This window comes from Electrona antarctica (assembly GCF_951216825.1).
Source record: "Electrona antarctica genome assembly, chromosome: 7".
NCBI lineage: Eukaryota > Metazoa > Chordata > Actinopteri > Myctophiformes > Myctophidae > Electrona > Electrona antarctica.
In genome coordinates, this window is record NC_136812.1 from 15,910,770 (window position 1) to 15,937,845 (window position 27,076).

General features: G+C 42.1%; 1 protein-coding gene and 1 long non-coding RNA gene across 2 annotated transcripts; both read right to left on the reverse strand.

The window, feature by feature from the left end:
• Positions 1-490: 490 nt before the first annotated feature.
• On the reverse strand, positions 491-20,947 carry LOC306927088 (semaphorin-4E). The gene is made up of 14 exons (XM_079506731.1): positions 20,734-20,947; positions 13,313-13,892; positions 13,063-13,205; positions 10,960-11,022; positions 10,472-10,570; positions 8,131-8,230; positions 7,510-7,620; positions 6,993-7,144; positions 6,482-6,654; positions 6,009-6,165; positions 4,416-4,638; positions 3,258-3,373; positions 2,464-2,683; positions 491-2,299 (listed from the first exon to the last, which is right to left on the reverse strand). The coding sequence occupies exons 2-14, from the start codon at positions 13,407-13,409 to the stop codon at positions 1,542-1,544; spliced, it is 2,412 nt and encodes an 803-aa protein (XP_079362857.1). The 5' UTR covers positions 13,410-13,892; positions 20,734-20,947; the 3' UTR covers positions 491-1,541.
• Positions 20,948-21,555: 608 nt separating this feature from the next.
• Positions 21,556-24,220, reverse strand: LOC306927102. Its single transcript, XR_013790487.1, has 3 exons — positions 23,986-24,220; positions 23,001-23,159; positions 21,556-21,868 (listed from the first exon to the last, which is right to left on the reverse strand). It is a non-coding gene; the product is annotated as an uncharacterized lncRNA (long non-coding RNA).
• Positions 24,221-27,076: the final 2,856 nt, after the last annotated feature.

Genomic DNA, 27,076 nt, shown 5'->3' on the forward strand with positions numbered 1-27,076 from the left:
GTTGCATCACCTGGGCAAACCCACAGGAGTACCTCTTCTTAAAAGTATGATAATGAGTAAGACCAGCATGTCTTCCCTGGCTGTTGATGCAGACACGTAATTGTTAGTGACAACAAGAAACTCCTCAAGCTCTTCGTGCGGAAAAAAGGGAATACGACTGCCTCTGCCAGGTCACGTTATACTTCGATCCATTGATTGTTCAATTCTGGAACTAAACCGGAGAAACAAGACTCGAATCTACGATGTGTCTCTGGAGATGTCTGGAGATGGTCTGACAGAATAATATTAAGCAATGCACAATTGAGATTTTCCAGCTGAAACATCTGTGTATAGTTCTATTGTGTGAAGAAAAAAGTGGAACGTCCGCACACAATATAATTCTGCTCCCCATCCTTTTTATTTCAACAATGTTTCACCCCTCCAGGCTTTCTCAACTTGAGAAAGCCCGGAGGGGTGAAACGTATATAGGTTGAAATAAAAAGGACAGGGAGCAGAATTAAATCATGTGCGGACATTCCACTTTTTTCTTCATTTGATCACTTTTTGGGTCCAGCACCGTATTTAAAAACTGGGATGTGCATATCGTTTTCCTTCTATTGTGAGCAGAAATGCATCAGTGCTGTGCAAAAGTAAAGTATACCCAAAGAAAACCTTTGCCTTTTTTCAATAGAGCCTTATGGAAACCTAATCCACAACACTATTGACTTAAAGATGATCTAATTTAACACATTACTTGAAAATAAAATGATCCTGGGCACTGTCTTAGACACTATTTTACAATCCTCTCTTTATGAAGCTATACATTAACATCAGTGTAGGCACATTTAAGGGTTTTCTGCCTTGTTTCTAGTTCTGGGAGACTTTCAGTTTTCATCAATAGATTACACAAATGGCATTTAAAATACTGAAATGTACTTGCTGCTGACTAAACTATTTTTAACAGCCACCAGGATAAGCCTTTACAGAGCAAGAGCTACCACGGATCATTAGCATGAACAAACTAAACAATGAAGGCCTCTTCTATGTGATGTTTGGAAGTAATTAACCAAGTCTTAATCCTTATTACAAGATCTTAAGTTGTTGAAATAAGCAAAACAAAATCACATGAAGTCAAATAAATAGTTAGCAAAAATGTCATGACTGTACAAAATATATTACATGGAATAAAAGTATATTCACAGTATGTATTACTATACAAATCTAGTAAAAAAATGTGAACACTTTCCTGCAGGTAACCAAAAATGCCATTTACAAGTTTTCAGTCCACTGTACAGTGCCAAACATTTGTGTATTTTAGAGGTACAGTTTGGTTTAGAGAGGCAATACAAGCAATCCATGTCAAACAATCTGAGACTGCATGGAAAGATCTGTATATAGTCCTCCTGACCTCATGTATAAGAACTACAGAGTGAAATCCTCAGTGATAATTGAGAACTTTGTAACTCCACAAATGTAACCAAATGGCCCATTACGGATCAATTTGGTTAGATTTATATCCTCGGAGATAAATTAACAATAAGGATTTTACTGTCACAGCACAGTCATATCTCTGACTCATCGTTGATGAACCCGAGACCATCTAGACTTGAAATGTTGGCCATAGGTGTGAAGTGGTGTTCCCCATTCCTTTTGAAATCCACAGTGGTGTGATTATTGTTTGCAGTGAAAGTGCTGGCAGGAGCGGTCCTCAGGGGCTTACCTGCTTGAGTTCTGTTCTGAATGTGCGTGTACTCGACGGACGGCCTCTGTACCTGGGTTTTACTGGGAAAACCAAAACGTTCTCTGCAGCGCCCCCACGCCAAAATGCCAATGAGCGACAGAGACAGTAGCGTCAAGAGAGCCACGGCCACCTTAAGACCCACCGTCCTGTCATTCTCCATGAGAGTCTCAGGAGGCAGAGGTTCCTCTGTCCCAACCTCTGGGATGAGCACTGGTGCAGTTGTTGTAGGCGGACCGTCCGTAGGACTAGGCTCTGTGGAATTTGTCACCCCGCTGCCAACTGTGCTGCTCTCCCCTTGTCCACCATCAGACGCACGGGGCTGTAAATGATACATCGCCACAGTCCTGTTGTATCCTCTCTTGTTGACCTGCTCTACGGAATCACAGGCGTACATGCCGGCATCTGATTCCGAGGCGTTTAGAATGAGGAGGCGTCCACCATAGATGTAGTATTTGCTGTCAGAGAGCAGTGTTTGGTCTGACAAACGCCAGTGGACCTGCGCCAGGTTGGAGTCAGGCTGGCAAAGCAGCTGAACATTGTTCCCCGGAACCAGGGTGACGTCTTCAGCTCCTACTGGCTCTGGAGTACGTACACATGCACACAACACACACACACACACACACACACACACACACACACACAGAGTTAGCCTCAGCTCTGTGTTGACAGGAAAAATGTGCTTTATAAAAATGGTCAAATGTAAAATCAAACCAATCCAATATTGTACTTTGCTGTGAATATACCTGGATGAGGACACTGTGAAACGTCCCCCTTCTTTAGACTCTGAATGGCGGTGTCAGGGGAAGAGGTCAAGCTGGATACTTGACGGCAATGGTTGGAGGAGGAGTCCCAGGCACAGTAAGGGTCTCTGGCCAGGACACAGTCCACACAGGAGTCATAGCGACTGCAGTTACTGACTGGCATCTGAATGGCACCAAACTCTGAACCTGCATACAGCTGCCCCTATATGTTCACACACACCCCCCAAGCCAAATTATTATTATTTAGCTTTTCACTTGAATTATATTTGAAGTGCAGACAAAGTGAATAAGTGATAGAATGTTTTTTTTTGTTACAGGAGTGCTACTGGTATCCCTCCAACCACCAATCCACTGGTGCTCATGGAAGGGAATGATGTTCAGTAGACGGGGGTAATTATGTCAAAAGGGCATTAAAAAAAATCCAGGTCCAGGCACTCGAGGTGGATTTTGTACAGACAAAAACACCAACGCGTGTTGGCTTGCGCCTTCTTCAGGGTTTAATTCAGTGTGATAGAATGTTAGTTCGAGCTCGGTTGTATTCAACTGGGAGTGCTGAGGGCTTGAATGTCATGGGTTATAAAACCTTGGCCAAAATAAACACCAGCTAATGCCAGTGCAATGACTTGGCATTGATCTCTGGGTAAATGATTACGCTGGTATCATCATGCTCATATCACATGCATGGCAGTTCTTAGCTTCCTATAAAAACATGTCTGACATGAATAAGCTAAGCTTGGATCAACACATTATGCACTGCAGTAGCGTTTATTGGTCACCTTGCTGGAAGAAAGGCGCAGAGTCCCGACAGGCTTAGGATCCTCATACAGCTGGATCTCTTCAATAATGAACATCTCCCCAGCGTAGTTTACGGCCTTCTGAATGTAGCCATTTTCTATCAGGAGACAATAACACAACAGGACACAGTGTTGACAGGAGTAAGTTACTATATTTACCCAGGGTATCTGGGCTAAGCTCAAGAACTTGTTTCCAGCCGGCCCTGCTCATAGAACATTTCATGGTAGTGGTTCAATGCCTTGCTCAAGGGCACTTCAGCAGTGGTAATTTTAACGTGTCGGACCGCTGATTCGAACTGGCGACCTTCCGGTATCAAGACCGCTTCGCAATCCGTTCGGTCACCGCTGTCCCCCATACTCCAGTACTTTTTTCCCCTGATACACCAATTCTCTTCACAGAAAGTAGCAGATCTACAACAATACTACGCTTCATGTTGTAACCCATTGTGAGCTCGTTAATAGCAGCTGTATAGCATTTTCAGCAAACGTCCACCCCAGAATAGGGACGCTAGGGTTCACGGGGTCAAGAACTAACCACGGAAATAGTAATCCCTCTTACCACCAACTCACCAATGTAATGGAAATAAGGGTGTTCCTACTCAACCAGAACATGGAAATGCTAATAATTAGTGAAATTAATAATTACTAGATTATATGTGTAGTTCTAAATGTAGAAGTGGGGATGACAAGGCCCCACTCCCATTTACAACAAATAATAGATAATGAAAATCAGGACGATTGAAACTTGCCTTGTAAGTAACTTGACTTGAATTACTTGACATAAAACAGCCCTGGATAAGAGTAATAGTTGAACTGCTGCGAAAAGTGGAACTGCAGCACGTTCATGGAGGTGGACGGACGTTCATGACGTCATGTGCGTAACGTGCGTCATCCCAGGACCTCAAATTTGAGGTCCGGGCTCAACGTCCGCTCACTCGAGCCATAATTGTACTTCCGGCAGTCTTCCGGGTGCTTCAAAACGCCACTGAGCAACTTCCATCGAAATGAATAGCGGGGGGGGGGCTAACGCTCCGGTTCGGTCTCTATCCTTTTATATGGTATGTGACAATATACACTGTGAACATAAAATGCATCAAAGGTATGGATGATACTGTACGTGTGCCAACTCACAATATTTACCTGTGCCGATGAACATGACGGGGTATCTCTCTCCATCTAGTGCCAACACACTATCCACTACGATCCGAGTGAACAAGGGCCCCTTTTTCACCAACAGTGGGCCCCCTGTGAGTGGCCGAATAATCTCGTCCATGAGGGGCCGGTCTCTGATGAACTGCAGTGTTTTGTCAGGAAGGTCCAGAGAGCGTTCCATCCCCAGCTTTCGAGCAATGTCATTGATGCACTGAAATACAAGACGGACGTATTGAACTCTGCTCTGCTAATGCAATGGTTCTCAAAGAGGGGTACAAGAGTTCTTGAGGGGTTTCCAGCGGGGTCCCCAGCTAAATGAGGACAACACTTAAGCCCCGTTTCATTTTTCGGCTATTCAAAAATAGCCGTAACAATATGTTGCAATGTGACACGTTGTGAGCTTATAGATCTGCCAATATTGACAAATCTGTTACGGGGGTCCCTGCCAAGAAATCCTTTCAAATGCGGGTCTGACTACGGCCAACAATTGTCCAATTGTCAGGTCCTTAAAATGAAAAACTTTGAGAATTACAGTGCTAAGGACTATGCACGATCCAGCAGACAGTGTAGGACAGTGAAAGTGATGGCATTTACTATTTACAGAGGGTATGACATGGGATACACATGAATTTGACCTGACAAGTTCTCTGTATTTAGCTAGTCCGTTACTAGGCCAACCAGCAGACTGACCAATACTAAAACTCCATCCCCACAGGGCCACAATCATATAACTACAATACTGTCGCAACTACAATACTGCCGAGTGGCCGTGGGACTAGGCTCCACCCAGCCAAAAATGGACCCAAACAGCACCTATACATGCATGCATGCATGTCAATTTGTTTACACTTAAATTAACAGTGAGGAATTTACTATGTACGATATAAATTATATTGTCACCGTCAGGCAGAAACCTTGTATCTCCATATTTCAACGTTTTGTTTTAGTTTTTTTGCCTGGACTGAACTTGCTACTTCTCTAGTAGCGACCGTAAAGACGACCTTAGAAGACACTTTTTCATGAATGCCCTTCTTCATCATATAGACTAGTGTCACACGAAAATCTACAAGCTCACAACAAAACATGTTCAAGTGAAAGTGGTTAAGTCTGTCTGTGCGTTTTTTATAAATACGGTAGTTAACCAATGAAAAGTATTATCAAGAGCTTGTGACTAAAATAATAACTACATTGAATCCACAGGCTATTTTCTTTTTTGGATCGAGGGTTGACTCTCAATAGATCGCGGTCATACAGCCGCTCTGCTACTTACGAGACCCTGACCCAGAATCAGGTCGTTTACAAGTCATTTGGCGCCAAGTTGTTCACAAACATGAAGTGCGCGACCGGAGGGGGGCCGCCATCTTTCGGCGACCCCCTGGCCCAGTCACGAACGGCCCTCCGCACCCGACGGTCGCCCGCCGGGCTACGCAAGGCCAGCCGAGAGTCCTCGGCGCCCAGATATCGAGAACACAGGCTATTTTTTGCATTTCCTGAAAAGTCACGGTTTTGGACATACAAAGGTTTCCTCCACCCGAGAGCGAAGATATTTATAATTCAACCAACAAAAGGATCTTGACTCACAGCTCCTGGTCTGGGGACGGGCAGCTCACCGCTGTACATCACCCACTTGACATGAGACGTCTCCACGGTGACAGGCGTCTTAAACTTCCCCTCGTTGAAAACCTCCCCGATGGCAGACACACTGTATGCACACACTGCAGATATGTCCGACGAGCTCCTGGCAAATCCAAACCACGTAAAAGTCATCAGTGAAATCAGTCAATCTGATCTTTGAAGAAATCATCACATCAATCAACATCACGTCAAAATACAATACTGTATTGTATCTCACACTTGCAGCACGAAGCTTGTACTGTAGATCTGCTGTGTTTTTAATAGCCAACACAAATATCTAAAATGGCACATAATGCTTTCCCGGTTTAGGAAAAACTATATTTTTCAACAAGCCAGGTTAAAGTATGAATACTTTTCCTCATTGGTCACCATATCAGCAACATCCAACCCTACATGACCTATAAAAGCACATGACGTACGACTGAGGTGCAAAGACTGCATAGAAGACGCTCTGGTTCCAGTTGTGGTGTCTGAGCAGGAACACATCCTGGACGAGGGAGGGCAGGCTGGGCTCAGGGAGGGAGCAGTCCAGGCGAGCCTTCAGGAACGAAGTCCATTTCCTCTGCAGCGTCCGCTGGCCTCCCATATCCCCCTAAACACAACCGCGCACGCACACAGTATAAAGAGAGACAACTTAGTCATGTGAATTTGTGCTGCTGCCCAGATATCAAACAGTTTAAAAAAATGCAGTAGACAGACACAGTAAAGTCAAACACAAGCTTTTTTTGAACAATATATATTTTTTTTTAATCTAATATAATACTCATGGCTTAGCCAATAAGTTACATTTTAGTTACATATACTAAACTATACCATTTGGAGATGGCCAAAGCCAAATATGCTCTATAATCTACAGGCTGTGGGACAGCATTGGTGGCTCTTTCTATAACTCTGGTCTCTAAAAAGTAAAAAAGAAAAACAACAGGTCACCTTGCAGACACGCGCCACTCGTGACACCATGAGTTTACTGTAGAAGTCGTACTCCATGGCATTCTCGGTGAAGAACAAGTAGACTTTATCGTCGTCACCATTCCGACTGCCAACGCTTTCAGGCACAACGTCCATATAGATGAAGTTGGGCTCTGTATTGGGACAACATGAAATAGCACACAGGTACTACCGTAAGTTGCTGTCCGGCAGAAATGTTTTATCTCCACAAAGTCCACATTCTAACTTTGTGGAGTTTTTTTTGTAAATTAACACCCTACTTTAATCATACTGCTACAGTTTTGGACACATGAGGTTTCCACCTGACAAGAGATTATATCATATCATTACCATCAACGCCCCATGCAAATACAGAACACAGTATGCCATCTTCTGTATCATTAATTTGTGTTACTGACACAGCAGCCCATGTGAAGTGCAGTATATTTAACACATACTCCATGAACAAAATTGCTACTACTGGACTTCCAGAGCTACTAGTACAGCCCAGAGCTCTCACCGTTAAGCCAAGAGCTCTTGAACTCAGTCCGGAGAGATGAGGCAGAGCTGCGCAGAACTACAGGTTCAGAGCCCAAGAAGTTGATTGCCGTAGCAGAATACAGGTCATTTCCTGTTGGACAGGAAAACGGAGACAAGAGTCAGAATTACTGGAAATCCATTACTCTAGTTCTGTTAAGTAAGAGGACGCCATTACGGTGGCTACTAACGGAGCTAAGCAACTTTCTCTCCTCCCGTCTGATCAAGTTAAATATATTGAGAAAGTATTTGATAAATGAATACATGTATATTATGCTTATCATGCAATGCCCGGTTACATGATTCATGAGTGATGAGCCCTCTCATGCATCTACTGTGTCGGTAGTCCTGTGATAATCACGAGACCCAACACGTTTCCTGTGTGCACATCATATGAGGCAGTCAAGTGTTTTTAATTTTGACATACTAGCAATAGTAAATACTTCAAATTTAAAATATCCTTTGGACAGTTGTGTTTTTGCCTTGTCTGTATTAAATTGATCTCTTCATTTAGGTCCATTGGTGAAGTTTGCACACTGAACAGTATTGTACATTGTCTTTTGTTCCTTTTGAAGTGGGAAGATAACCAGGAAGAGACACTCACCAACCATGAGGGAGGAGTATCTTTGGAAAGGATCAAAGGGACACTTCCCTTTCCCCTCCTCCAGCTTGCCCTCCATAGTCAACTGTCCATCAGAATATGTCTGTCAGGGGAGAAACAGGAGAGTAAAGCCTAAATCAACTGTCCATCTGAGAATATATGTCTGTCGGGGTGGGGGGGGGGCATAGGAGAGTAAAGAGTGCAACAATGTGTTTAAAACCTAGTCCACACAAATGTTTTCCATTTGCAGGACATTTCAGCGGTCTGAATTAGGTTCATCGTTTAACAGCCAAGCTACACCAGGATTTTCTTGCGCGTTTACCCTAAACGCGCGGCCCGCTCGTGCGTTTTTAAAAATAGGACTGGACCTAAATTAAACGCACGCGCGGGAGAAAACGCGCGAGAAACGCGCGAGAAAAGCCTGGTGTAGCTTGGCCGTGAATGTGAACCCCAACGAATCATTGTAGGACTAGTAGCATGCCAAAGTTTGTGTTATTGCCATTGAGAATGCATTGGGCGTTTAAGTTAAATAACTCAGAAACTACAAATCATTTCAAAGTAAAAAGTTCCAACATGCGTCTCCACAGTAAACTGAATTATAAAATGTGTGAACGGAGTTTCTAGGTGAAAGTGATTTTTTGACGTGCCAATATCCGCCATTGAGCCCCATTGTGAATTTCTCAAATTTGAAAGCACTATATTTCTAAAACTATGAAACATTTCAATGATTTCTTTTCAGGCAAACATGTCCACCGTAAGATGAACCTAAATAGGTTTGAATGGGGTTTCTAGGTGTAAGTATGTAGGACTAGTAGCATGCCAAAGTTTGTGCTATTGCCATTGAGAATGCATTGGGCGTTTAAGTTAATTATTATTATTATTATATTTTGACAGCAGAAACTGCCTGTCATAATTTCACCCCCCTCCCTATTCCAAAGTCCCCCCAGGTACATTATATATTTAAACTATTTTCAGCAATGGTACAATAATTTTTTCAGTGGGTAGATCTTGTTGAGCTCGTCATTTTGAAAGTAGATCTCACGTCATAAATGTGTGGGCAGTGAGGCACCCCTGATATAAGGGGAGTGGCACAGCACGAATTAACAGACATGACCCGGCAGGTGTTTAGTACCCTGTGACTACTACTTTTCAACTACAGCTAACAAGACAAGTCAAATGTATTGAGATTAAGTTGGGCCAAGAGATAGAAGACATTCAATATTTGTCTCCTCAGCTGTGGAGGGATAGTGAAGAAAGGGAACTTGGAAAGACCTTTCCAGCTGCTAGCGAACTGAAAATCACTCTCGCAATCACGCTACTGATACTTTTCAACCACAGCTCACGAGACGAAGCGGTATTGAGAATAACTTCAGGAAGCGAGGCCAAGTGACAGAACACATCCTCCTCATTAGCAATAACTGAAGAAAGGCAACATTCCAGGAAACTACAAATCATTTGACAAGACTTTTCCAGCCTGACAGTGATGAAATTACATGAAACTGGATCATGTGTTGTCATCAACGTTACATTATTGTCTCATTCTAATTAGCAGCCTAACCAGTAAGACTCATGAGGGCGAGGTCGCGTGCACGCATCCACCTGGGTTACAGCAGACTGCTGGGCAAGCGCTGACGCTTTGGCATGGGGGGTCAGATCAACATACGGAATGAATTCTGTACTGGCCATATATGGAGCGTGTCTTGAGTATGGAGATCTAAGGTAGTGGGGGCAGTGTCTTGAGTGTACAGGTTTGATGAGGGCCCAGTTCGGCCGGGCCTTAATTTTCAGGCCTGATGAGAACTCTAGTGTAGCAGCGGGGACAGTGTCTTGAGTGTACAGGGTTTGATGAGGGCCAAGGTAGGGCCCTCAAATAAATATATTATTTCCATTAAAATCACATTCATGTGAAGTGAGGAGCGCCCAGAATTTTGGGTGAAAAATGAAATAAATCATTTAAATAAAATGTATTTATATCAGCGAGATGACATCTTAAGTCATAATTTACTACCCTAAACAAACATTAAAGTCCATAGACTTGGCTGCCATATGACAATTTCGGAAAGCCATGCATTGGAGGGGCTAGCGCCCCTCAAAAACAATTGTTAAAGGGTAAACTGCAGCCTGTTATTTGATCACCAGTTGACCTAGTGTTACTGTCTACTAGCAGAACGAATGAGGGCAAGTGTCACTGAAGTATGCCTCTAGCCTAGTTCATTATGAATATGCAGCCACACGCAACTGTCAGTCACATGACAGGAAAGACAAACACCACCATCTCAGCTATTCTTGCAGATACATACTGTACAAATAGCTCCTCCACTCTGGCTTACATGCTAATACTTACCATGTAATCACAGGTGGGGCTGAAAGCGTTTGTCCCGCAAACATACATTGTGCTGTCATTCAGTGTGTGCAGGGTCCTAATGTAGTTACGGCATTCCACCTGAAAAGGGACACAGCAGGTTGAATGCAGAGGCCCAGGGTTTGTTAGTTCAGCCACAAACATAAAACATGCACAGAAAGACATGCATGTTGGAGACCCCTGGTCAAGGTTGTGTGTATTGCATTTCTTTTATCATGCCTTTATTTGGACATGCGGTACAGTAACAGACTGCAAGCAAAGGAACTTCAAAGACTCTCTGTGTACAAAAGGGGGGTTTAAAAAGATACTCCCACATAAATGATTTACAAATGTACCAAGATAAATTGCATGGGGAGTATATCGTTTTAACTTAACAAAAAGGCTGTATAATCCTTACACTACAAGAATGACTAGATGCATATTGGGGTGTGCGTGTAAACTTAGTTTTTTGGGCAAATTATTTCACAAACCTCAGCATGTTTTCCCTTGTATGTGCACTCCCTCTGTTTCTCCTCGGTAACTCGCCAATAAACCTGCCATAAACAGAAGACAGGCTTCTTGTCAAAGCATGCTGAATTAGCATCACAACCCATAGCTAGAGGACAGCCTAGTTGTAACCTGTTTGTTGAATATGCTGTTTGCCTATTAACATATAGGGCTAACAAGGCCAGTTAATGCAATAATGGAATGTATACTACCTGTAAATACGCTAAGGGCATGTGGTCGCAATGGGTTCCTAACAACACCAAATAAAATCTCCTGAGGAAGCACGTCTGAAGCCCGTCCTGGACCGGGGTCTTCGGACATACAAACTAACAAATGACGATATACCCCAACGGGTTTCCCAAACTTTTCCATGCCATGGCCCCCTGAAATATCCATAGCCTCTGGCTGCAAAATGGTTTAAAATAAAAGAGAAGAAAATAGCAAAAGAAGCTTGTAGATAGAGCTTGTAGATAAAGAGTTGTGCCATCTCGCTTCACTCCATCGGCCCACAAACGTAAATTTGACATAATAATCCGACCTAATCTGACCGATTATTTCAACATAATCTGTCAGACATTTTGTCATTTCTGGCAACAGACAGTGTACAAAGTGTGTGCTATTTCTTTCCATTAATTAATTGCCATCTGGTTGTGTTTGTTGTCGCTAAAGAGTTTTATATGTGTAATGACGGATGAGACGCTAAACTAGATTGTTATTCTCTGACCATGGTGTCGTGAACAGCAAAGAGGGACTATACAGATGGCATATGCAGGAGGATTATCGCACAGCCAACCTTTCTTCAATACAGTATACAATTACAGGCTACTTTATCAATGGTTCTCAAACTTTTACATTTCAAGGTCTACTCTTAACTCTGACAGTATGTTGTAGGCCTACAAAATTTGGAGAAATACAGAAATAAAACCATATCACAAGCACGTGTCAGACAAGACCATTCACACAAAATATGGGCCAAACGCCCTGTACAGTGTGTGTGTGTGTGTGTGTGTGTGTCTGTGTACACAACAACATGTTGTCAGATATGTACCATGTTTAATGACGATGACAACTGACGAGTCCTATGAGGCCACTATGCAAATTCTTCATGCTAATTTGTACTGATAATAACTGATGTAACTGATAACTGCTAATTGGTTATAAAGGGGGATGATATAACTGAGAAGATTGTTTTACCCAATACAGTCCTTTGTCACCATCTCATTGTTTCAACCTTGTGTCCCTTTGTGCATATAATATCATAGGCGACACAATATCTTGATTTGCAGGCGTGTAGCAAATGTGTGTTTTCTACTAAACACAATGTAGTCAGGCATGGACTGTAGGTGTTATGTTTGGTCTTAATGTCTAACAGACATATCTTCATCACATGACTAGGTTAGGACAACATCGGTAGGAGATTAGGGGCAGTATTATGCGTGTCTTAAGTACCAGGTCGTATTACTTAACTTAAGACCTGGTCAATGCTGTTTGGCCACTCAGAATAGCCAAATGGCATTGATCACGCATCCAGGTCTTAAGTTAAATAATACGACCTGGTACTTAAGACACACATAATACTGCCCCATGAGTAGTAGCAAAAAGGTTGTTTTTCAAAAGCATGTCGGAAAAAGTGGAAATGAGCGTGGAAAAAGTAATTTTGTACAAAATGGGCCACTCCTGCAAACTTTGGAAGCCAATCTTAGCCAATCAGGATGAAATATGAAAAATCTGAAAGATTTACCTTGATCACATGACTACAGAGATCATGTGTACCGATTTGCATCGGTAGGGGTAATATCAAAAAATGTATTTGGCAGAAATCGGCCGATATGAAATCTTTGAGGCAAGGATTCTGTTCTGGCCTCCAAAGAGTGTGCGTGCACAGTTTCGCGCTGATCGGTCCAACACAGCACGCACACACACACATGTATGGAGGGACGAAAACATAGTCTCTGCCACACCTCGGCCTGGCAGAGACGAAAATGGCAGATCTACAAGTATATACTGTAAGTGTTTAACAATATATTGTTCTGTGGCATGTTGTAATGCTGTTGTACAGGCCATGGTGGGTAACATATTCCACTTACTGCAGCTTTTTTATCAGTAATGTTGTTGATATTCAGGGCGTATATTGCTTCTCTGGCCCCAATAAGCAGCAAACCCAAATCCTCTCTCATGAGCATGGTGGAGTAGTTCCAGACCCCCTCCTCTCTGAATATCTTCAACTCGTCTAAAAAGAGGAGATGAATCAGATGCGTTAACAACACGGTAGGTTTGTGTGTCCATCTATTACCTGCGATGCCAATATGCAGCTGAGAGTGAGGGAGGGGTACTTACCTTGGTAGGCAACCGTCTTTCGTGGAATGCAGTAGTGAGTGTAGGACAGGGGAAGAAGCAATCCACACAGAATGCTCAAGGCATACAAAGGAGACATGGCTTAGAGTCCAGATGTGTCAAGAGTGTGGGCGAGCTTCACAGTCCTGCTCTGACACCAGACCACAATACATCCAATCAGCTGGTTGATTGACGATTTAGTGCAGAAGTGCCGACTGACAGGCTAACTGTTGGCCTTTTCACACAGCAGTGATATTACTGCATTGGATATGTATATACCACACTGGTTCATGCCTCTTTATATGAAGTGTGTCAAAAATAAATAAATATGTAACCAGGTTAATCCCCTGACACAGGTCAGCTCGGTTCAGTCCAATTTGGTTGAGCAAATTGGAAAAGCACAGTGGGTACTAGGTAGGGATCCTGCTTGGCTCCCTGGCTGTTGGCTATGTTGGTGTTAGCCTCCAACAAAGTGTTAAAGAGCTGCTGCTGTCTTCTCTTGAAGGTGGTAAAGAAGCCATGCTGCCACAGTTACCGGCTAAAGATGCTGGAGGAGAGCTCTGTCATGCTGGTCCACAGGTTTCTGTAAGAAATACAAACACATAATAACAGATGATGAGATGCGAGGACCAGAGAGCAACAAAGTGACACAAGTAAGTTAGACAGTGACAACTTGGTGGCACTGTGCATTGTGTGCAACAGACCTTTTAGATTGCTTCCTGATTTTTGAAGAGTACGTTTATCAAATCATGCTGATGATGGGGCAGCTGACTATTGTTTCATATCCACTTATCAACAGATAAACCTCACAATATATGTCACGCACGCACACACACAAAAAAACTTCTGCTGTGAGCTTCACTCAGGAAACCACTGTCTAGATGTCAAATCCAGTAATGAGTATACTTCTGCTCAGATCTACCACACATCCCAAACTCACTTCCTTCCCCACACTCTCTCTCTTCCTGCCCTCATCCCTGGTGAGGACCTGCTGCTTCCTTCAGGCTCAGTGGGATACAAGCAGCTGATAGGAGGTGCTCAAGTTTGGGCATGCAGATGCAGATAGACTGTGTTGATAATACATGACTTCAACCCACCCCCACAGGATTTAGTCTAAATTGAGACTTAGCACACTGTGGGCTTAGAATCACTCTGTTGTGGCTTGAATCTCCCCGTTATAACTATACTGGAGCTTTGCACCATTCATTCACAATACAGCGAGCACACGCACACTAACCCAGAAGGTTTGCGTGTGATAAGACTCGGAACATAAAGCACTACTCCAGGATAGTCACAGCAGTACGCAAACATATGCAACCCCCACCAACAGCATTCAACCGTTATTCACAAGTCAGAAGGAAATTTGTATACAGCGCGAGCTTCATCGTCCACAGAGTGCTTACCTGTTGTCTAGGAGCGCCCCCCAGATACACAACACCCAACTGTTGTCCAGAAAGAGCTCAGCCGCTCTGCTCCAACTACCTTTTAGAAAACGGTCGCAATTTTCTAAAACCGCCGTCTCCACCTAACTGCCATGCTCCTTCCTTGTTGTTAACCTGACACGGTGGGACGAGCCAGTACATGTAAGGAGCTGCTCATCTGTTGTCACAGTGGAGATGTTTTACATACTCTACTCCTCAGGCTCTTGGAAAGGGGGTGGGGCAGGGTGGGGGCTGCCGTAGCAATAGGTTGAGTACTACAGCTGGTTGGGATGACTGGAGGTTGTTATTCATGGTGTTTGACAGATTGTTTGAAACTGCGTCGACAGGCAGGTATTTCTACAATAATAGCACGGAACACTGCAGTTGCGCCTCCTTTTTTAAACGCCTGCGTTTTTCTAGGCTCACGCTTGCATGCGTATATGTGTAATGTGCTGCCGGTGAGGCATAGCTGAGAGGTTTTACTGGGCATATAGGGTCTGGTTTAGTAGTTACTAGTGCAGTTAAAAGTGCCATTTCCCTTGATGAGCTTTTGAACACTTGTATTTTGCACTCTGAAGTTCTCTTTGTGTTGATTCTAACCACAATTGAAAGGCCAGGCCTTTTCGTAATCACATGTGACCGGACGAGGAACAAAGTTCCACACTCTGTAAACTTTTACAACCGCGTTCTGTTAAGAGCAGAGGTTCTCACTCTGCTTTCTCTTGAGGACGTAATGTCGTTCGCGCTCTGTGGACACTATATCTTTGATGTGCTTTTACTTTGAAATAACACCTGCAACACCACGAACATGATACATCAACAACACACAGAGGTAGACAGACAATCTCTTGCACTATAACCTGCACAAGCATCAATGCATGCACCCACATGCATGCACAGGCGCGCACACATGCCTGTGCATTTGCTCACAGTCACACACAAACACACACACACAAAATTATGTCATTAGCCTTCCAGGGTTAATCTGTGGCTTTCTTTGAGTCCATGCTTGTGTGTAGCTACAATTTGACACCTTAGTTTAAATAACAATCCTTATCCCTATGCATTCCAATGATATACGAAGTATGTGAAAAACACAACTGGGTGAAATCCAATACAATGTTATTTTGAGGTATAGCTAGCAAAACTAGCCTAAGCATAGGCCATTAATACATCAAAGTTCAAGTTATACAAGAATTTGTATAATTTGATGTGATATATACGGTAATGCTTTATGTAAAATTGGACCATCTGTCTCAATTTTAGGTTATATTTATGCAGAAATATAGAACATTGAAAGTGCCTAGTATATTTGTGCCTATAGTCAGACATGAATTAAAAATGAAATATTTAGGACACGAAATGCCAAAATACAAATTACAACTCATAAATTAACATTAACTAATCTATAAATCTTCACTGGTATTCAAAGAATAGGGGAAAAGAAGAACAAGTATCCATCTATTCACAATAGTCCACCAAGCATAAAACATCACAAAATTAATATTAACCACACTGTGTAAGTGATTTTTCTTTGTTAAAAACATTGTGTTGAAATATTCTGATAGTAATCATTTCTATCTAGAGTTTACAGGGGTCTCTCCAAGGTTCCTTTATTTTGTCTTCCTTGGGAGAAATGCTTCTTGGAGACAAGGACCAGCTGCATACAATACAAAACTAGAAATGCACTCTGTCGAGCTGCCAACTTGCGCATTGCACACAAGTAGGCCATGTATGGCCTACTTGTGCGCAAGAAGAGCGTGCCATGAAGTGCGCTCACCACTGCTGGTACGACTGCTGCTCTGAGTCCTAGAGCTCTCTGCTGCTAGGTTTAAAATACAGCAGTGGCAGTGGTCCCTCATTGCCCGGTGGAGTACGCCGACATACACACATACCCAGCCGATACATACCCCCTATTGACCTTATACCAATTTTGAAACGTACTTTAGTTATGTCATCGAGAAGAGTGGTTTCTCATTGGCTGGTGGAATGTACAGACATATATACCCAGCCGATCGTTGTTCTTGTTCCCCGATTGGTCGAGCGACGCCACCAACATACACTTGGTCCCTGATTGGCCGAGCGTCGAGCGACGCCACAGACATACGCAGCCGATTACAGTACTTGCGCGCTCTGCTTGCGCAAGTAACAAGTAACTAAGTAACAAGTAACAAGTAACTAAGTAACAACAAGACACGCGGTGACATGTACATATACAACCCTAACACTCATTTAGGCCTATACATCACCTTCCAGCATTAATAGACATCACCCCAGGCAAACATACCTAGTGCACCAAGAGCAACACCTTTGCCCCACCTCAAAACCTTGTACCCCGCTGTCTGCCCTCTGTGAGGAGTCCATTGAGGAGTGTTAATTGACAGAGGGACAAATGAGTGCCTGAACCTATCATAGCTCCACACAGGGACCCTATATATCACCTACCCGACAGCAGTAATTCTTACTCAGGGCAAATGGGCGGTGTCAGACACAATTGTCTTTATAGCCTGCCTAAGGGTGGACTATTTAAAAATGACTTGGGGTGCTTATGGGGGGTGTAGACATGATACCCATAATCTTCCCTGCCCTTTTGACCAATCTAAAGATCCCAGATTTATACTTTACTGTTATGTGTCCTAACCAGCTGGTACTACCATATCCTATGATGGTCTCTATAACATCTCTGTAAAAGATCAACATCTGGGCTGTCACCCAGACGGATGCGTGTACTGCAGCACTCGTGCGTCTCGCCCTCAGGCGTCCTACTGGTAGGAGGTGACCCGTTTGATGTCATGATCGATGTATGGTGATCATGGTGTGGTCACCTATTAAGGCTATTATATAGACCTGGGATCCACCACAATCTCCTTGGTTTTCCTTACATTCATTTATAAGTGATGTTCACCACACCACCCTACAAACCTGTCTATGGCTATTGATGTTACATTCACTTGTGAGTAGACTAAGCTTAACAGTGTCATCAGAAAACCTAACTACAAATTGATTGGGTTGTGAGCTGACACAATCATGTGTGTATAAAGTGAACAAGCTCTAAACATACAACTAAGTACCAGGTCAGGATACCAATGTGTAATCCAGCTGGAAATGTATTTTCAGTTTAGAGACAGGGAGAATCAGAATATTTTTATACCAAAAAAAAGGTTGTGTTTTAAACAAAAAATATCTTTTACACCACCTTTAAGCTCATGAACCAACAATATTGTTGTGTTAAAATACAAAAACATGCACAGACAAGCACATATGTGTCATTGATATGAGTCATTAATGACCAAATCAATAAAGGCGTATTAAAAGTGACAAACCCAAACCGACTTTGTGTGTGACTGCCCCCTCTATTATGGGTGAGTCCCTCTTCAGTAACTGGTTAACCAGAATGAGGCGAAAAGTAACTGGCTAAGGCTAACCATTTGGCTTACTAGCTGGCCGGCTGACTAGTAGCTACTCATTTTTCAGTTTTACATATTGCCAATCTGACCAGCTTACTGGCAGATAAGAGCTGTTGAATGGCTGTGGTACAGTGTTCCATCAGCATGGGGCCTGAACAGGAAACCAGCTGTGGGAGGGTGTTCACCTCTGACACTCGTTGTGTCACTGACGCTGTTGTGAAATATACGCTGGAAAACACACCCCAGTTCAGCAGCAGGTTATGTTTTTACTAGCTCAGATCACTAAAATAAATCATTCTTTTATCTCAACAATAATAGTTGGCCATCTTTTATTTTGACTTGGCAAGAGATTTCTAATTAGCTGTAATAATAAAATAAGCGTACAAATAACCTGCTGTGTTTATGGTTCTTAAGCCGACTAGGGCAGACGACTAGGTACTTTATCCAATTAACTACTAATAGGCCAGGAATTCTGAGAGCAACAGAATGTGGAATTTGTATTCATCTGTTATTTAACAAATATCTGCTCTGACAAATTATCATCATCTGTAGCATGTGCAATATAACATACACACACAGGCAAGTCTATGCAGGAGCAGGAACACAAAGGGAAAGATTTTACACCCCAAAAACTCTGCCGGGATCCTTCTGGGTAGTGACATGTTCACTGACAGATTGGAACCACCCAAATGGAAACAGGACGGTGTTCGGGAAAAACACATTCACATTTAGGGCTGGGCAATATTGATATTATATCAATATCAAGATGTTTGCTTAAAAATATTGATATTTGGCCCAACCCTAATTCTCAATTACACACAATTACAACTGATATGATTGCGACTGAGTCATTCACTCAAGAGTACTGGTGTTATTTGTCCTGGTGTGTGTCAGACAAGGAAGTGATATCATTATTTATTATGACACAAATGCTTTAACATTAGAATTAAATGTATGTGGGATCTCTATAAACTGAACGCACAAGCTACAAGCTTCACCAGGAGGGATTTAAAACACATTTATGGTTATCTAATGTGTTCAATTGTACAAAAGACAGAAAAGTTCAAAACCGTAAGCCTAATAATTATGTTACTTCTGTATACAAGCCTTGAAAAATAATTATGAAAAAGGTCAATTAAATAATGTCTCAACAAAAAGTGTTTTCTTTCAATAAACCAATGACCGTCAAAGCCCACATACAAATATTACATTATAAAAACACTGTTCTACATCGGTGTGCTCATATAGCATAAGGAACACCCAATCTAAATAAATCTCTTGACAGATTTATGCACACGAGTGTAGCTAACACGAACTGTATACTGACACCATCTGAGATCACTGGGAGCAAGTATATCATGTGTGGCCTTGCACTGAGTGGTGTACATTGACATTGACACCATGTGACCCTGCAGAGCAAGTGTAATCCAGCTAAAATGGTCCAGTTCTCCGGTCAAACAGACACCACTTGGCAGTTGGCATTATGAAAGTTATGCATCATGTGTTATTCCAGTGGTTCTCAACCTTTTCAGGCCGTGACCCCTAAAATAATTATATTTGAAGTTGAACTGGGGACCCCCGAAAATAAGAGTTGAGGCATTACATGACATGACTTGGTTCCACAGATAAATATTGTGAAAATAGCAAATCTACAAACTCACATGTAGAATGCATAATTTCACACTTTTTGACCCTTTCTTAAGTTATTTGACAATTTGGCCAATGTTTGACTAGTTATAGTCGGCCTATAGTTTGTTGATTACTTTTGTTTTGATGCTTAATGTTCTTTTTTCAATTACATTTCTTCTTGTTTTTCTTTTTAGGTAGTACTGTCACCACAGACAGTGCTATTCCACCATAACATTACTGCAGGATAGGGGTCAACATTATCACACAAAGCAATGTTTATAGTCACCAAAATTGTACGAGATCCAGTTACACTGAATCAAAAACAAACTAAAATAAATAAATATCTAAATATTTTAGTTGACTAGTACGTTTTTATTTTACACTAAATGATTGTTTCAAAGAATATAAAAAATCTTACCCTCCCATTTCTGAAGTAGCCTACTTTTCGTTGGTTTTCTCAGTAGCACTACTCTGTACAACAACCTGCCCTGATAGTTGTTTTTCAGATTAAAACCAAGTCATATGGTCGGTTATTTCACAAAAATAGTTACCACATTTTGCTCCTTTAACTTCAGCAGAATCAGCAGTGTTCTTACCACTACTTGGTAAACCCATGGTGGTGTATGTGTTTAGTGGAAGTTAAAGTATACCTTTCTTTAACATTGGAGTAGTAGCTGGCTAACATTGGAGTAACATTGGAGTGCCCAATATGTAGTTAGGCTAGTACACACGCATGGTTAAGAACTTGGCTGCTATTAATAGAGTGGGATAGCCTGTAATCTAAGATAAGAGCCCACTGGGAACGTATGGGTACATAACGTTACTATAGCCTGGCCACCTACAGCCTAGCCTGCTCCATAAAGCTTCATGGAAAAGCCGCACTTGCGCTGAGTGAGTCTGACCCCTTTTAACAGACAAAGTGAAGTGACCAGAATAATATCACATGTAAAAGATCAGATTTACTTACCACGAGTTCTGCATTGGAGGGTTCTGAATCTGATCTGCACTGAAGGTCTACATTAGAGATTGTTTGAGGTTGTTTAGTGTCGTGAGTAGAGGGTCCAAGCAGGGATTGCATGCCCTGTGCTGCTCCACCTGTAACGTTCGCCTCAGATCCTCCTCCTGCTGGGAACGCTAATCGCGATCCGTACGGCTTCACGAGTTGTAGGCAGTACCTGCATGGTCACGTGACGTTTGTTTGTCTGTGATTTCGAATTCCCTGTTATGATGGTGGTGGAGGTGTACTTCACAAGAAAGGGCTACCCTTAACCCTTCACACTGAATGCAATTCTACTATGATCATGGCCTGGGATGTCAGGGTTTGAGATAGAAAATGTGTCCAGAAAATGAGAAGCAAAGTGTTTTTAATTATACATCAATATGTTTTACAAATAATATCTACACTGGCTGGCTAAATTCACCATGGCTTCACTTTTCCTTAACGACTAAAGATAGGCATGTTAACTTTTCAGTTGAAACTATAAATAATAGACTATAATATTATGAAACAGAGGAAGGTAGAAAACAATATTTGAAGTAAACAATTTTATATAAAAGGCACAAAATCAAGCTGCTGAAAGTTGCATTTTCCATTTTCCACAATAGTCCCTTCCTTGACTCCCTTTAGTTTTAACTGCAAGCAATATGCCATCTAGTGGAAGAAAATAGACATACAAGAAAGGAGTGTGTGTGTGTGTGTGTGTGTGTGTGTGTGTGTGTGTGTGTGTGTGTGTGTGTGTGTGTGTGTGTGTGTGTGTGTGTGTGTGTGTGCGCGCGCAAAAATAACTGATCTACAAGCTCACAACCTGTCACATTGTGATGCGTATGGCATTTAAATAACATTTGCACTTGCTTCAGGCTGGAGTTCAGGGCTACAGTGAGTGGTTCAGGGTCATGGACAAAATGGCCTGTGAACGAGCTCACTCTGCCACCTGTTTATGGCTTTGGGCTCCATTTGGCCTCTAGTCTCCTGGAGGGGCTAGGGGTCTGAAGGTTTCTAGAAGGAGGAATGGTCTTCAAAGTGTCCAACTGCATCCCAGGACGTGGAGAAGGCTGTCTGTTGGTATACCTCGCTGGATGTGTATTTGCATAGATAGGACTTTCTATGACAAGAATGAAATAAAAGAAAAAATAATTTTTCATTAATAAAAGCAGACAGTTTATACATTTTATATAACAATTAAATGTAACATTATATTATTTATCTTGCCTCCATTATAAAAACGAATAATGTAGGCTATTTGTTTAAAATTGGTTTTCATCTTTTAAACACTTAAACCATAGTTGACCTACCCCAAGGCTCTATTCTAGGTATGCTATTATTTACCTCTACACCAAATCTCTCTCCTATAGATCTACAAGCTCATAACCTCAGAGACCACAGGCGTTTCATTTTCACAAGCTCACAGCATGTAACAATGAAAATCATTGTGAGATTGCTATTTTGCCCTATTTTTCGCCCTGAGAATAGGGATGCTAGTGCTCATGTGATTAATATTGATGTATTTATTTATGAAACACAGTTTAATCTCAAATTATATTGAAACTAAATTAGATTTTAAGAAGTGATTTGAAAAAAAGAATGGTTATAACTAACTGCACATTCAGCACATAAGACATAAGTAATCCCACATGATGTCTATGGGGTCGTACGAGTCTGCAAAGAGTACAGAAGTGAGCCTTTCCTCTAACCACACACAGTCATATAATATCATGTGCCCTACATCTAACCTACTCATGCTGTGCTGTCAAACCACAACACCACTTGTTGTCTCACTATACACTTATCGGCCATGAGCTGCATGTGCACATTTTCAGAGAAATTATAATCTTCTCTCCCACTCTTTTTCTTACTCTAACTTTCTTACTCTCCTCACTCGCTTTCGTACATTATGAATAATAGGCCATTCAATGTGGCCTCCACCCGCTAATCGGCCAGGACTATTGCCTATAACATGATTCTACAGCTTTGCATGCATATGAAATCAAACTACATTTCTTTTCACTCTCTATCTCTCTTTGTTTTATTTATTTTATTTGATGTGTGTTGACACACATCTGGATATCTGTTACCTGATCAAGTCTTTTTTTAAAGATATTTTTTGGCCCTTTTTGCCTTTATTGATAAAGTAAGTGGAGACAGACAGGAAACGAGGAGAGAAAGAGATGGGCACTGCAGTGACATACAGCAAAGTTGGGGCCGACCATTTTAGAAGAGCAAAAATAAATATATACCTCTGTTTCTGCGTCGCCGTCTTCTCAGAAAAACACAGAGGATGGCTAGTAAAAGTGCAACCAGGACAAGACTTGATGCCCCCAATATTACCCAGAACCTCCAGTCATAGAGCCAGAGCCCATCTCCATCTGCGGGAGGTGTAATCTTTCTCGTAATTTCTATGGGAAACAGACAACAGCATGACTTACTGGCACGCATGCACGTGCATGCACGCACACGCGCGCACACACACACACACACACACACACACACACACACACACACACACACACACACACACACACACACACACACACACACACACCTTGCGCCACCCCTTACCCCTTATCCCTAAACCTATTGTTACTTTTTTACTATTTTGATACTATTTAGTATATTGACACGTTGTGAGCTTGTACATCGGCTATTTTGAACTATTTTAAAGGGTTTTTCAAAATTGTAAAAAATGTGTAAAAAGGTTTAGGGATAAGGGGTAAGGGGTAAGGGGTATAGCGCAACATATAGCCCTATAGTATGCTTTGATCTCTGTATTAACGTTAATCAAGATTGATCACTAAGTTGTGAAATTATTAGGCGTATGCTTTCATTACAAGCCTGTATTAAAGAATGTATGTGTACATATTCACAAACACACCTTGTTTAGTCGTCATTAAAGTTGTACCTTCCATTTCAATCTTTGCTGTTATGGGGAAAGAAGTGACATGACAATTGGCAGTTTGCTTTTAAATTTAGGGTTAAAAAACTATTTTAGATTGCAATAAGACCCACATTGACATGGTGCTTACTTAGCAAATGCACTGGGTATGAAATATGTACACATACACACAAATACATACAAGTACCTATAGCCTACCTTGTGTAGAAATAAATGGTACTTTTAGAAATATGTATGTATTTATAGCAAGCCATAAGAGGTAAAGTACATGAATAATAATTAATTATACTCCGTAACGGCACTATAGCTGTTATTCAGTGAATACTTACCCAAAATATCTACATGTGTTCCATTGCTGCAGTCTTGAGAAAACCCATACTCTTCTGTGACTTTGCAAAAGTACCATCCACTGTCATTGCGTGCAACATTTGTATGCTTAAATACATCACTTTTCACAGATTTGTCATAGACTCGATGGGTGAGTTTATGAGAGCACTCACAGGTGTTTGATGGTCTAGTAGAGTTAGTAAAACACCAGTTCACTGCAACCCTATCAGCAGGTTTAAAAGTACAGCTTAGAGTGAGAGTTGAACCAAGAGGAACTTGTTCTTTCCTTGGTGGATGAACCACAATCAGAGAATTTGGATCTGAATTCACTAAGGCTGATGGAGAGAAGACAGACACACAGACAGATAGACAGACAGAATGAAATACGTTATAGTGGTATTTAATATTGCATTAGATGCTAGAAACAATATGCAATAAATTAAAAAAAAATATTTGTATTCCTCCAAAATATTGCTATTACAAATTATCTCGCCATTTTCACAACTTTAATAAGATCAAGACACTTGGTCTGCTCAAAACACATGGTTTCAGGCTCAGTGTTTTCAACCTCTTATGTTGTTTTATGTCATAAAGGTAACAACCTTACCTGTTACTAGTGACAGCAGAATTAACCTCTTTATCCAGTTGCCCATTCTATCATGTTAAAGGTGACGTTCTCATATTAAAGACTCATCGTGTCTCTGTTACTTTTTCTCTGTCATCTTGAACGTAGAGAGAGGAAACACTGTGGGTGTGGGTGGGAGGAGGGGTTACTAACAAAGTCAGGTCTGGGTTGGCTATGGTGGGGTGTGCAAATGCAACTGAATACACGTATAAATGCGCTTCCAAATGCAGGTCCATATACAAGTGTATGCTTGCGCGCGCGCGAGCGCGAGCGCACACACGCACGCACGCACGCACGCACGCACACACGCACACACACACACACACACACACCTCTATAGGGAGGTCTAGCACAAGCAAGCTGTCTGTCTGATACGTTTTACATTGTGCACATCCTGTCAAAAGACAGCCTTTGTAGGTTGACGGCAGATCAAGTGTGTGGGTTCTTTCTGTGGGTTTGGTGCTAAAACACAGTCTGTCACTACAGGGAGGGAGCTCACACTGTAGTTTAGGACTAGTGCAAGTGGTGGAAGAAGTACTTTTTTACTTGAGTAAATGTATAGCAATGCAACAATGTAGAAAATAAATGCTCTGTTACAAGTACAAGTCATGTTTTACTAAAGTACAAAAGTATTGGCATGAAAATATATTTAAAGTATTAAAGTAAGTCACGTGTTCGAGTCCCGTTCATAAGTCATGACGAACTTTGCTGCATGTCTCTCCCCTTCTCTCTCTCTCCCTCTTTCCTGTCTATCTTCACTTGAAACTATCAATAAAAGGCAGAAATGCCTAAAACAAATCTTACTGCAACTACCTCCACTGCTCAGGGTGTTCTCAAAATGATCTAGCATTAAATAACCAGTAAGATGCCTAAAGGGCGAGGTCGTGTGCACGCATCTGCCTTGTTGATGGCAGACTGCTGGGCGAGCGCTGGCGCTTTGGCATGGGGGATCAGATCAACATGGAATTAATACTGGCCATACATAATACTTATACTGGCCAAAGTGGCCATATAAGGAGCATGTCTTGAGTGTACAGGGTTTGATGAGGTCAGATCAACATATGGAATGTCAGAACAGGTCAGCTCCATATATGGAGATCTAAGGGTGGTAGCGCTGCATGGCTACCATCCCTGATGACATCAGGGATCACCATATATGGGCTTAATTGCGACAGCAGGTCGCATTTACTATGTCACTTACCTGGGCTTATTTGGGGGCATTCCCATGTATGGGGATAATGTCATAATGAGTGACTGGCGGAAAATGAACGATTTCATAGTAAATGCGACCTGTGGTCGCAATAAATGCTTAAATAAGCATAGATCAGCACACAGATTTACAATTAACACATACATCCACCAAAGCATTCCCCGTGGCAATTGGCAAATAATAACACAACAAATACAACAAAGATGTGCCCCAACTCCAAGGTACACTGGGAAATCCCTTCTCAGCCAATTAACATGGGTGTGAAATTAGCCAATTAACAGCAGAGGATCTAATATGTAGGTATACCGGTACTCTCTCTCTCTCTTCTCTGTGTGTGTGTGTGTGTGTGTGTGTGTGTGTGTGTGTGTGTGTGTGTGTGTGTGTGTGTGTGTGCGTGCGTGCGTGCGTGCGTGCGTGCGTGCGTGCGTGCGTGCGTGCGTGCGTGCGTGCGTGCGTGCGTGCGTGCGTGCGTGAGAGAGAGAGAGATGTGAGTGTGTGAGAGACGCATGTGTGTGTGTGTGTGTGTGTGTTAGTACAGGCATTATATGGAAAAAAAGGGGTCAACCTCAATCTAATTGCAAAAAAAACAAACTCAGCAGATTTTGCATTGTATCTTAAATATGTCCTGAATAACATACAAAAAGTTGCCTGGAATTGTCTGAGGGGAAAGTTTTGAAAATGGCCTGTAAAGTATTTAAAGCCATTTCTGCTAGATTTCACTATGCTAAACCCTATAACAATTTGATAAAAGGGTAGTCTGCTTCGATTTTGCATGCCACCAATATAGTGATAGTCATGGATAACTATACAGGGAACACAGAATCAAAGACTTGACACAAAAGAGAAGGGGCCAAGCAGGAAGGAAGGTTGCGATCACAGAAAAGGGGAAATCTATGCCACAGGGCCAAGACTGGACTACCTATCCCACACCAGAGAACAATGTGGCAGCAGACAGACAATGTTCTTGTCCCAGTTTGGTTAACCTGCAAACAGTTTTCACCAAGCCTTGTCCCAGTTTGGTTAACCTGCAAACAGTTTTCACCAAGCCTTGTCCCAGTTTGGTTAACCTGCAAACAGTTTTCACCAAGCCTTGTCCCAGTTTGGTTAACCTGCAAACAGTTTTCATCAAGCCTTGTCCCAGTTTGGTTAACCTGCAAACAGTTTTCACCAAGCCTGAACAGAGAACCTCCCAGGACATCAAAGTGCGGAGACGATGCTGATGATGGGAGCACGGAAATCAAAGAAAGAAACAAAAGGG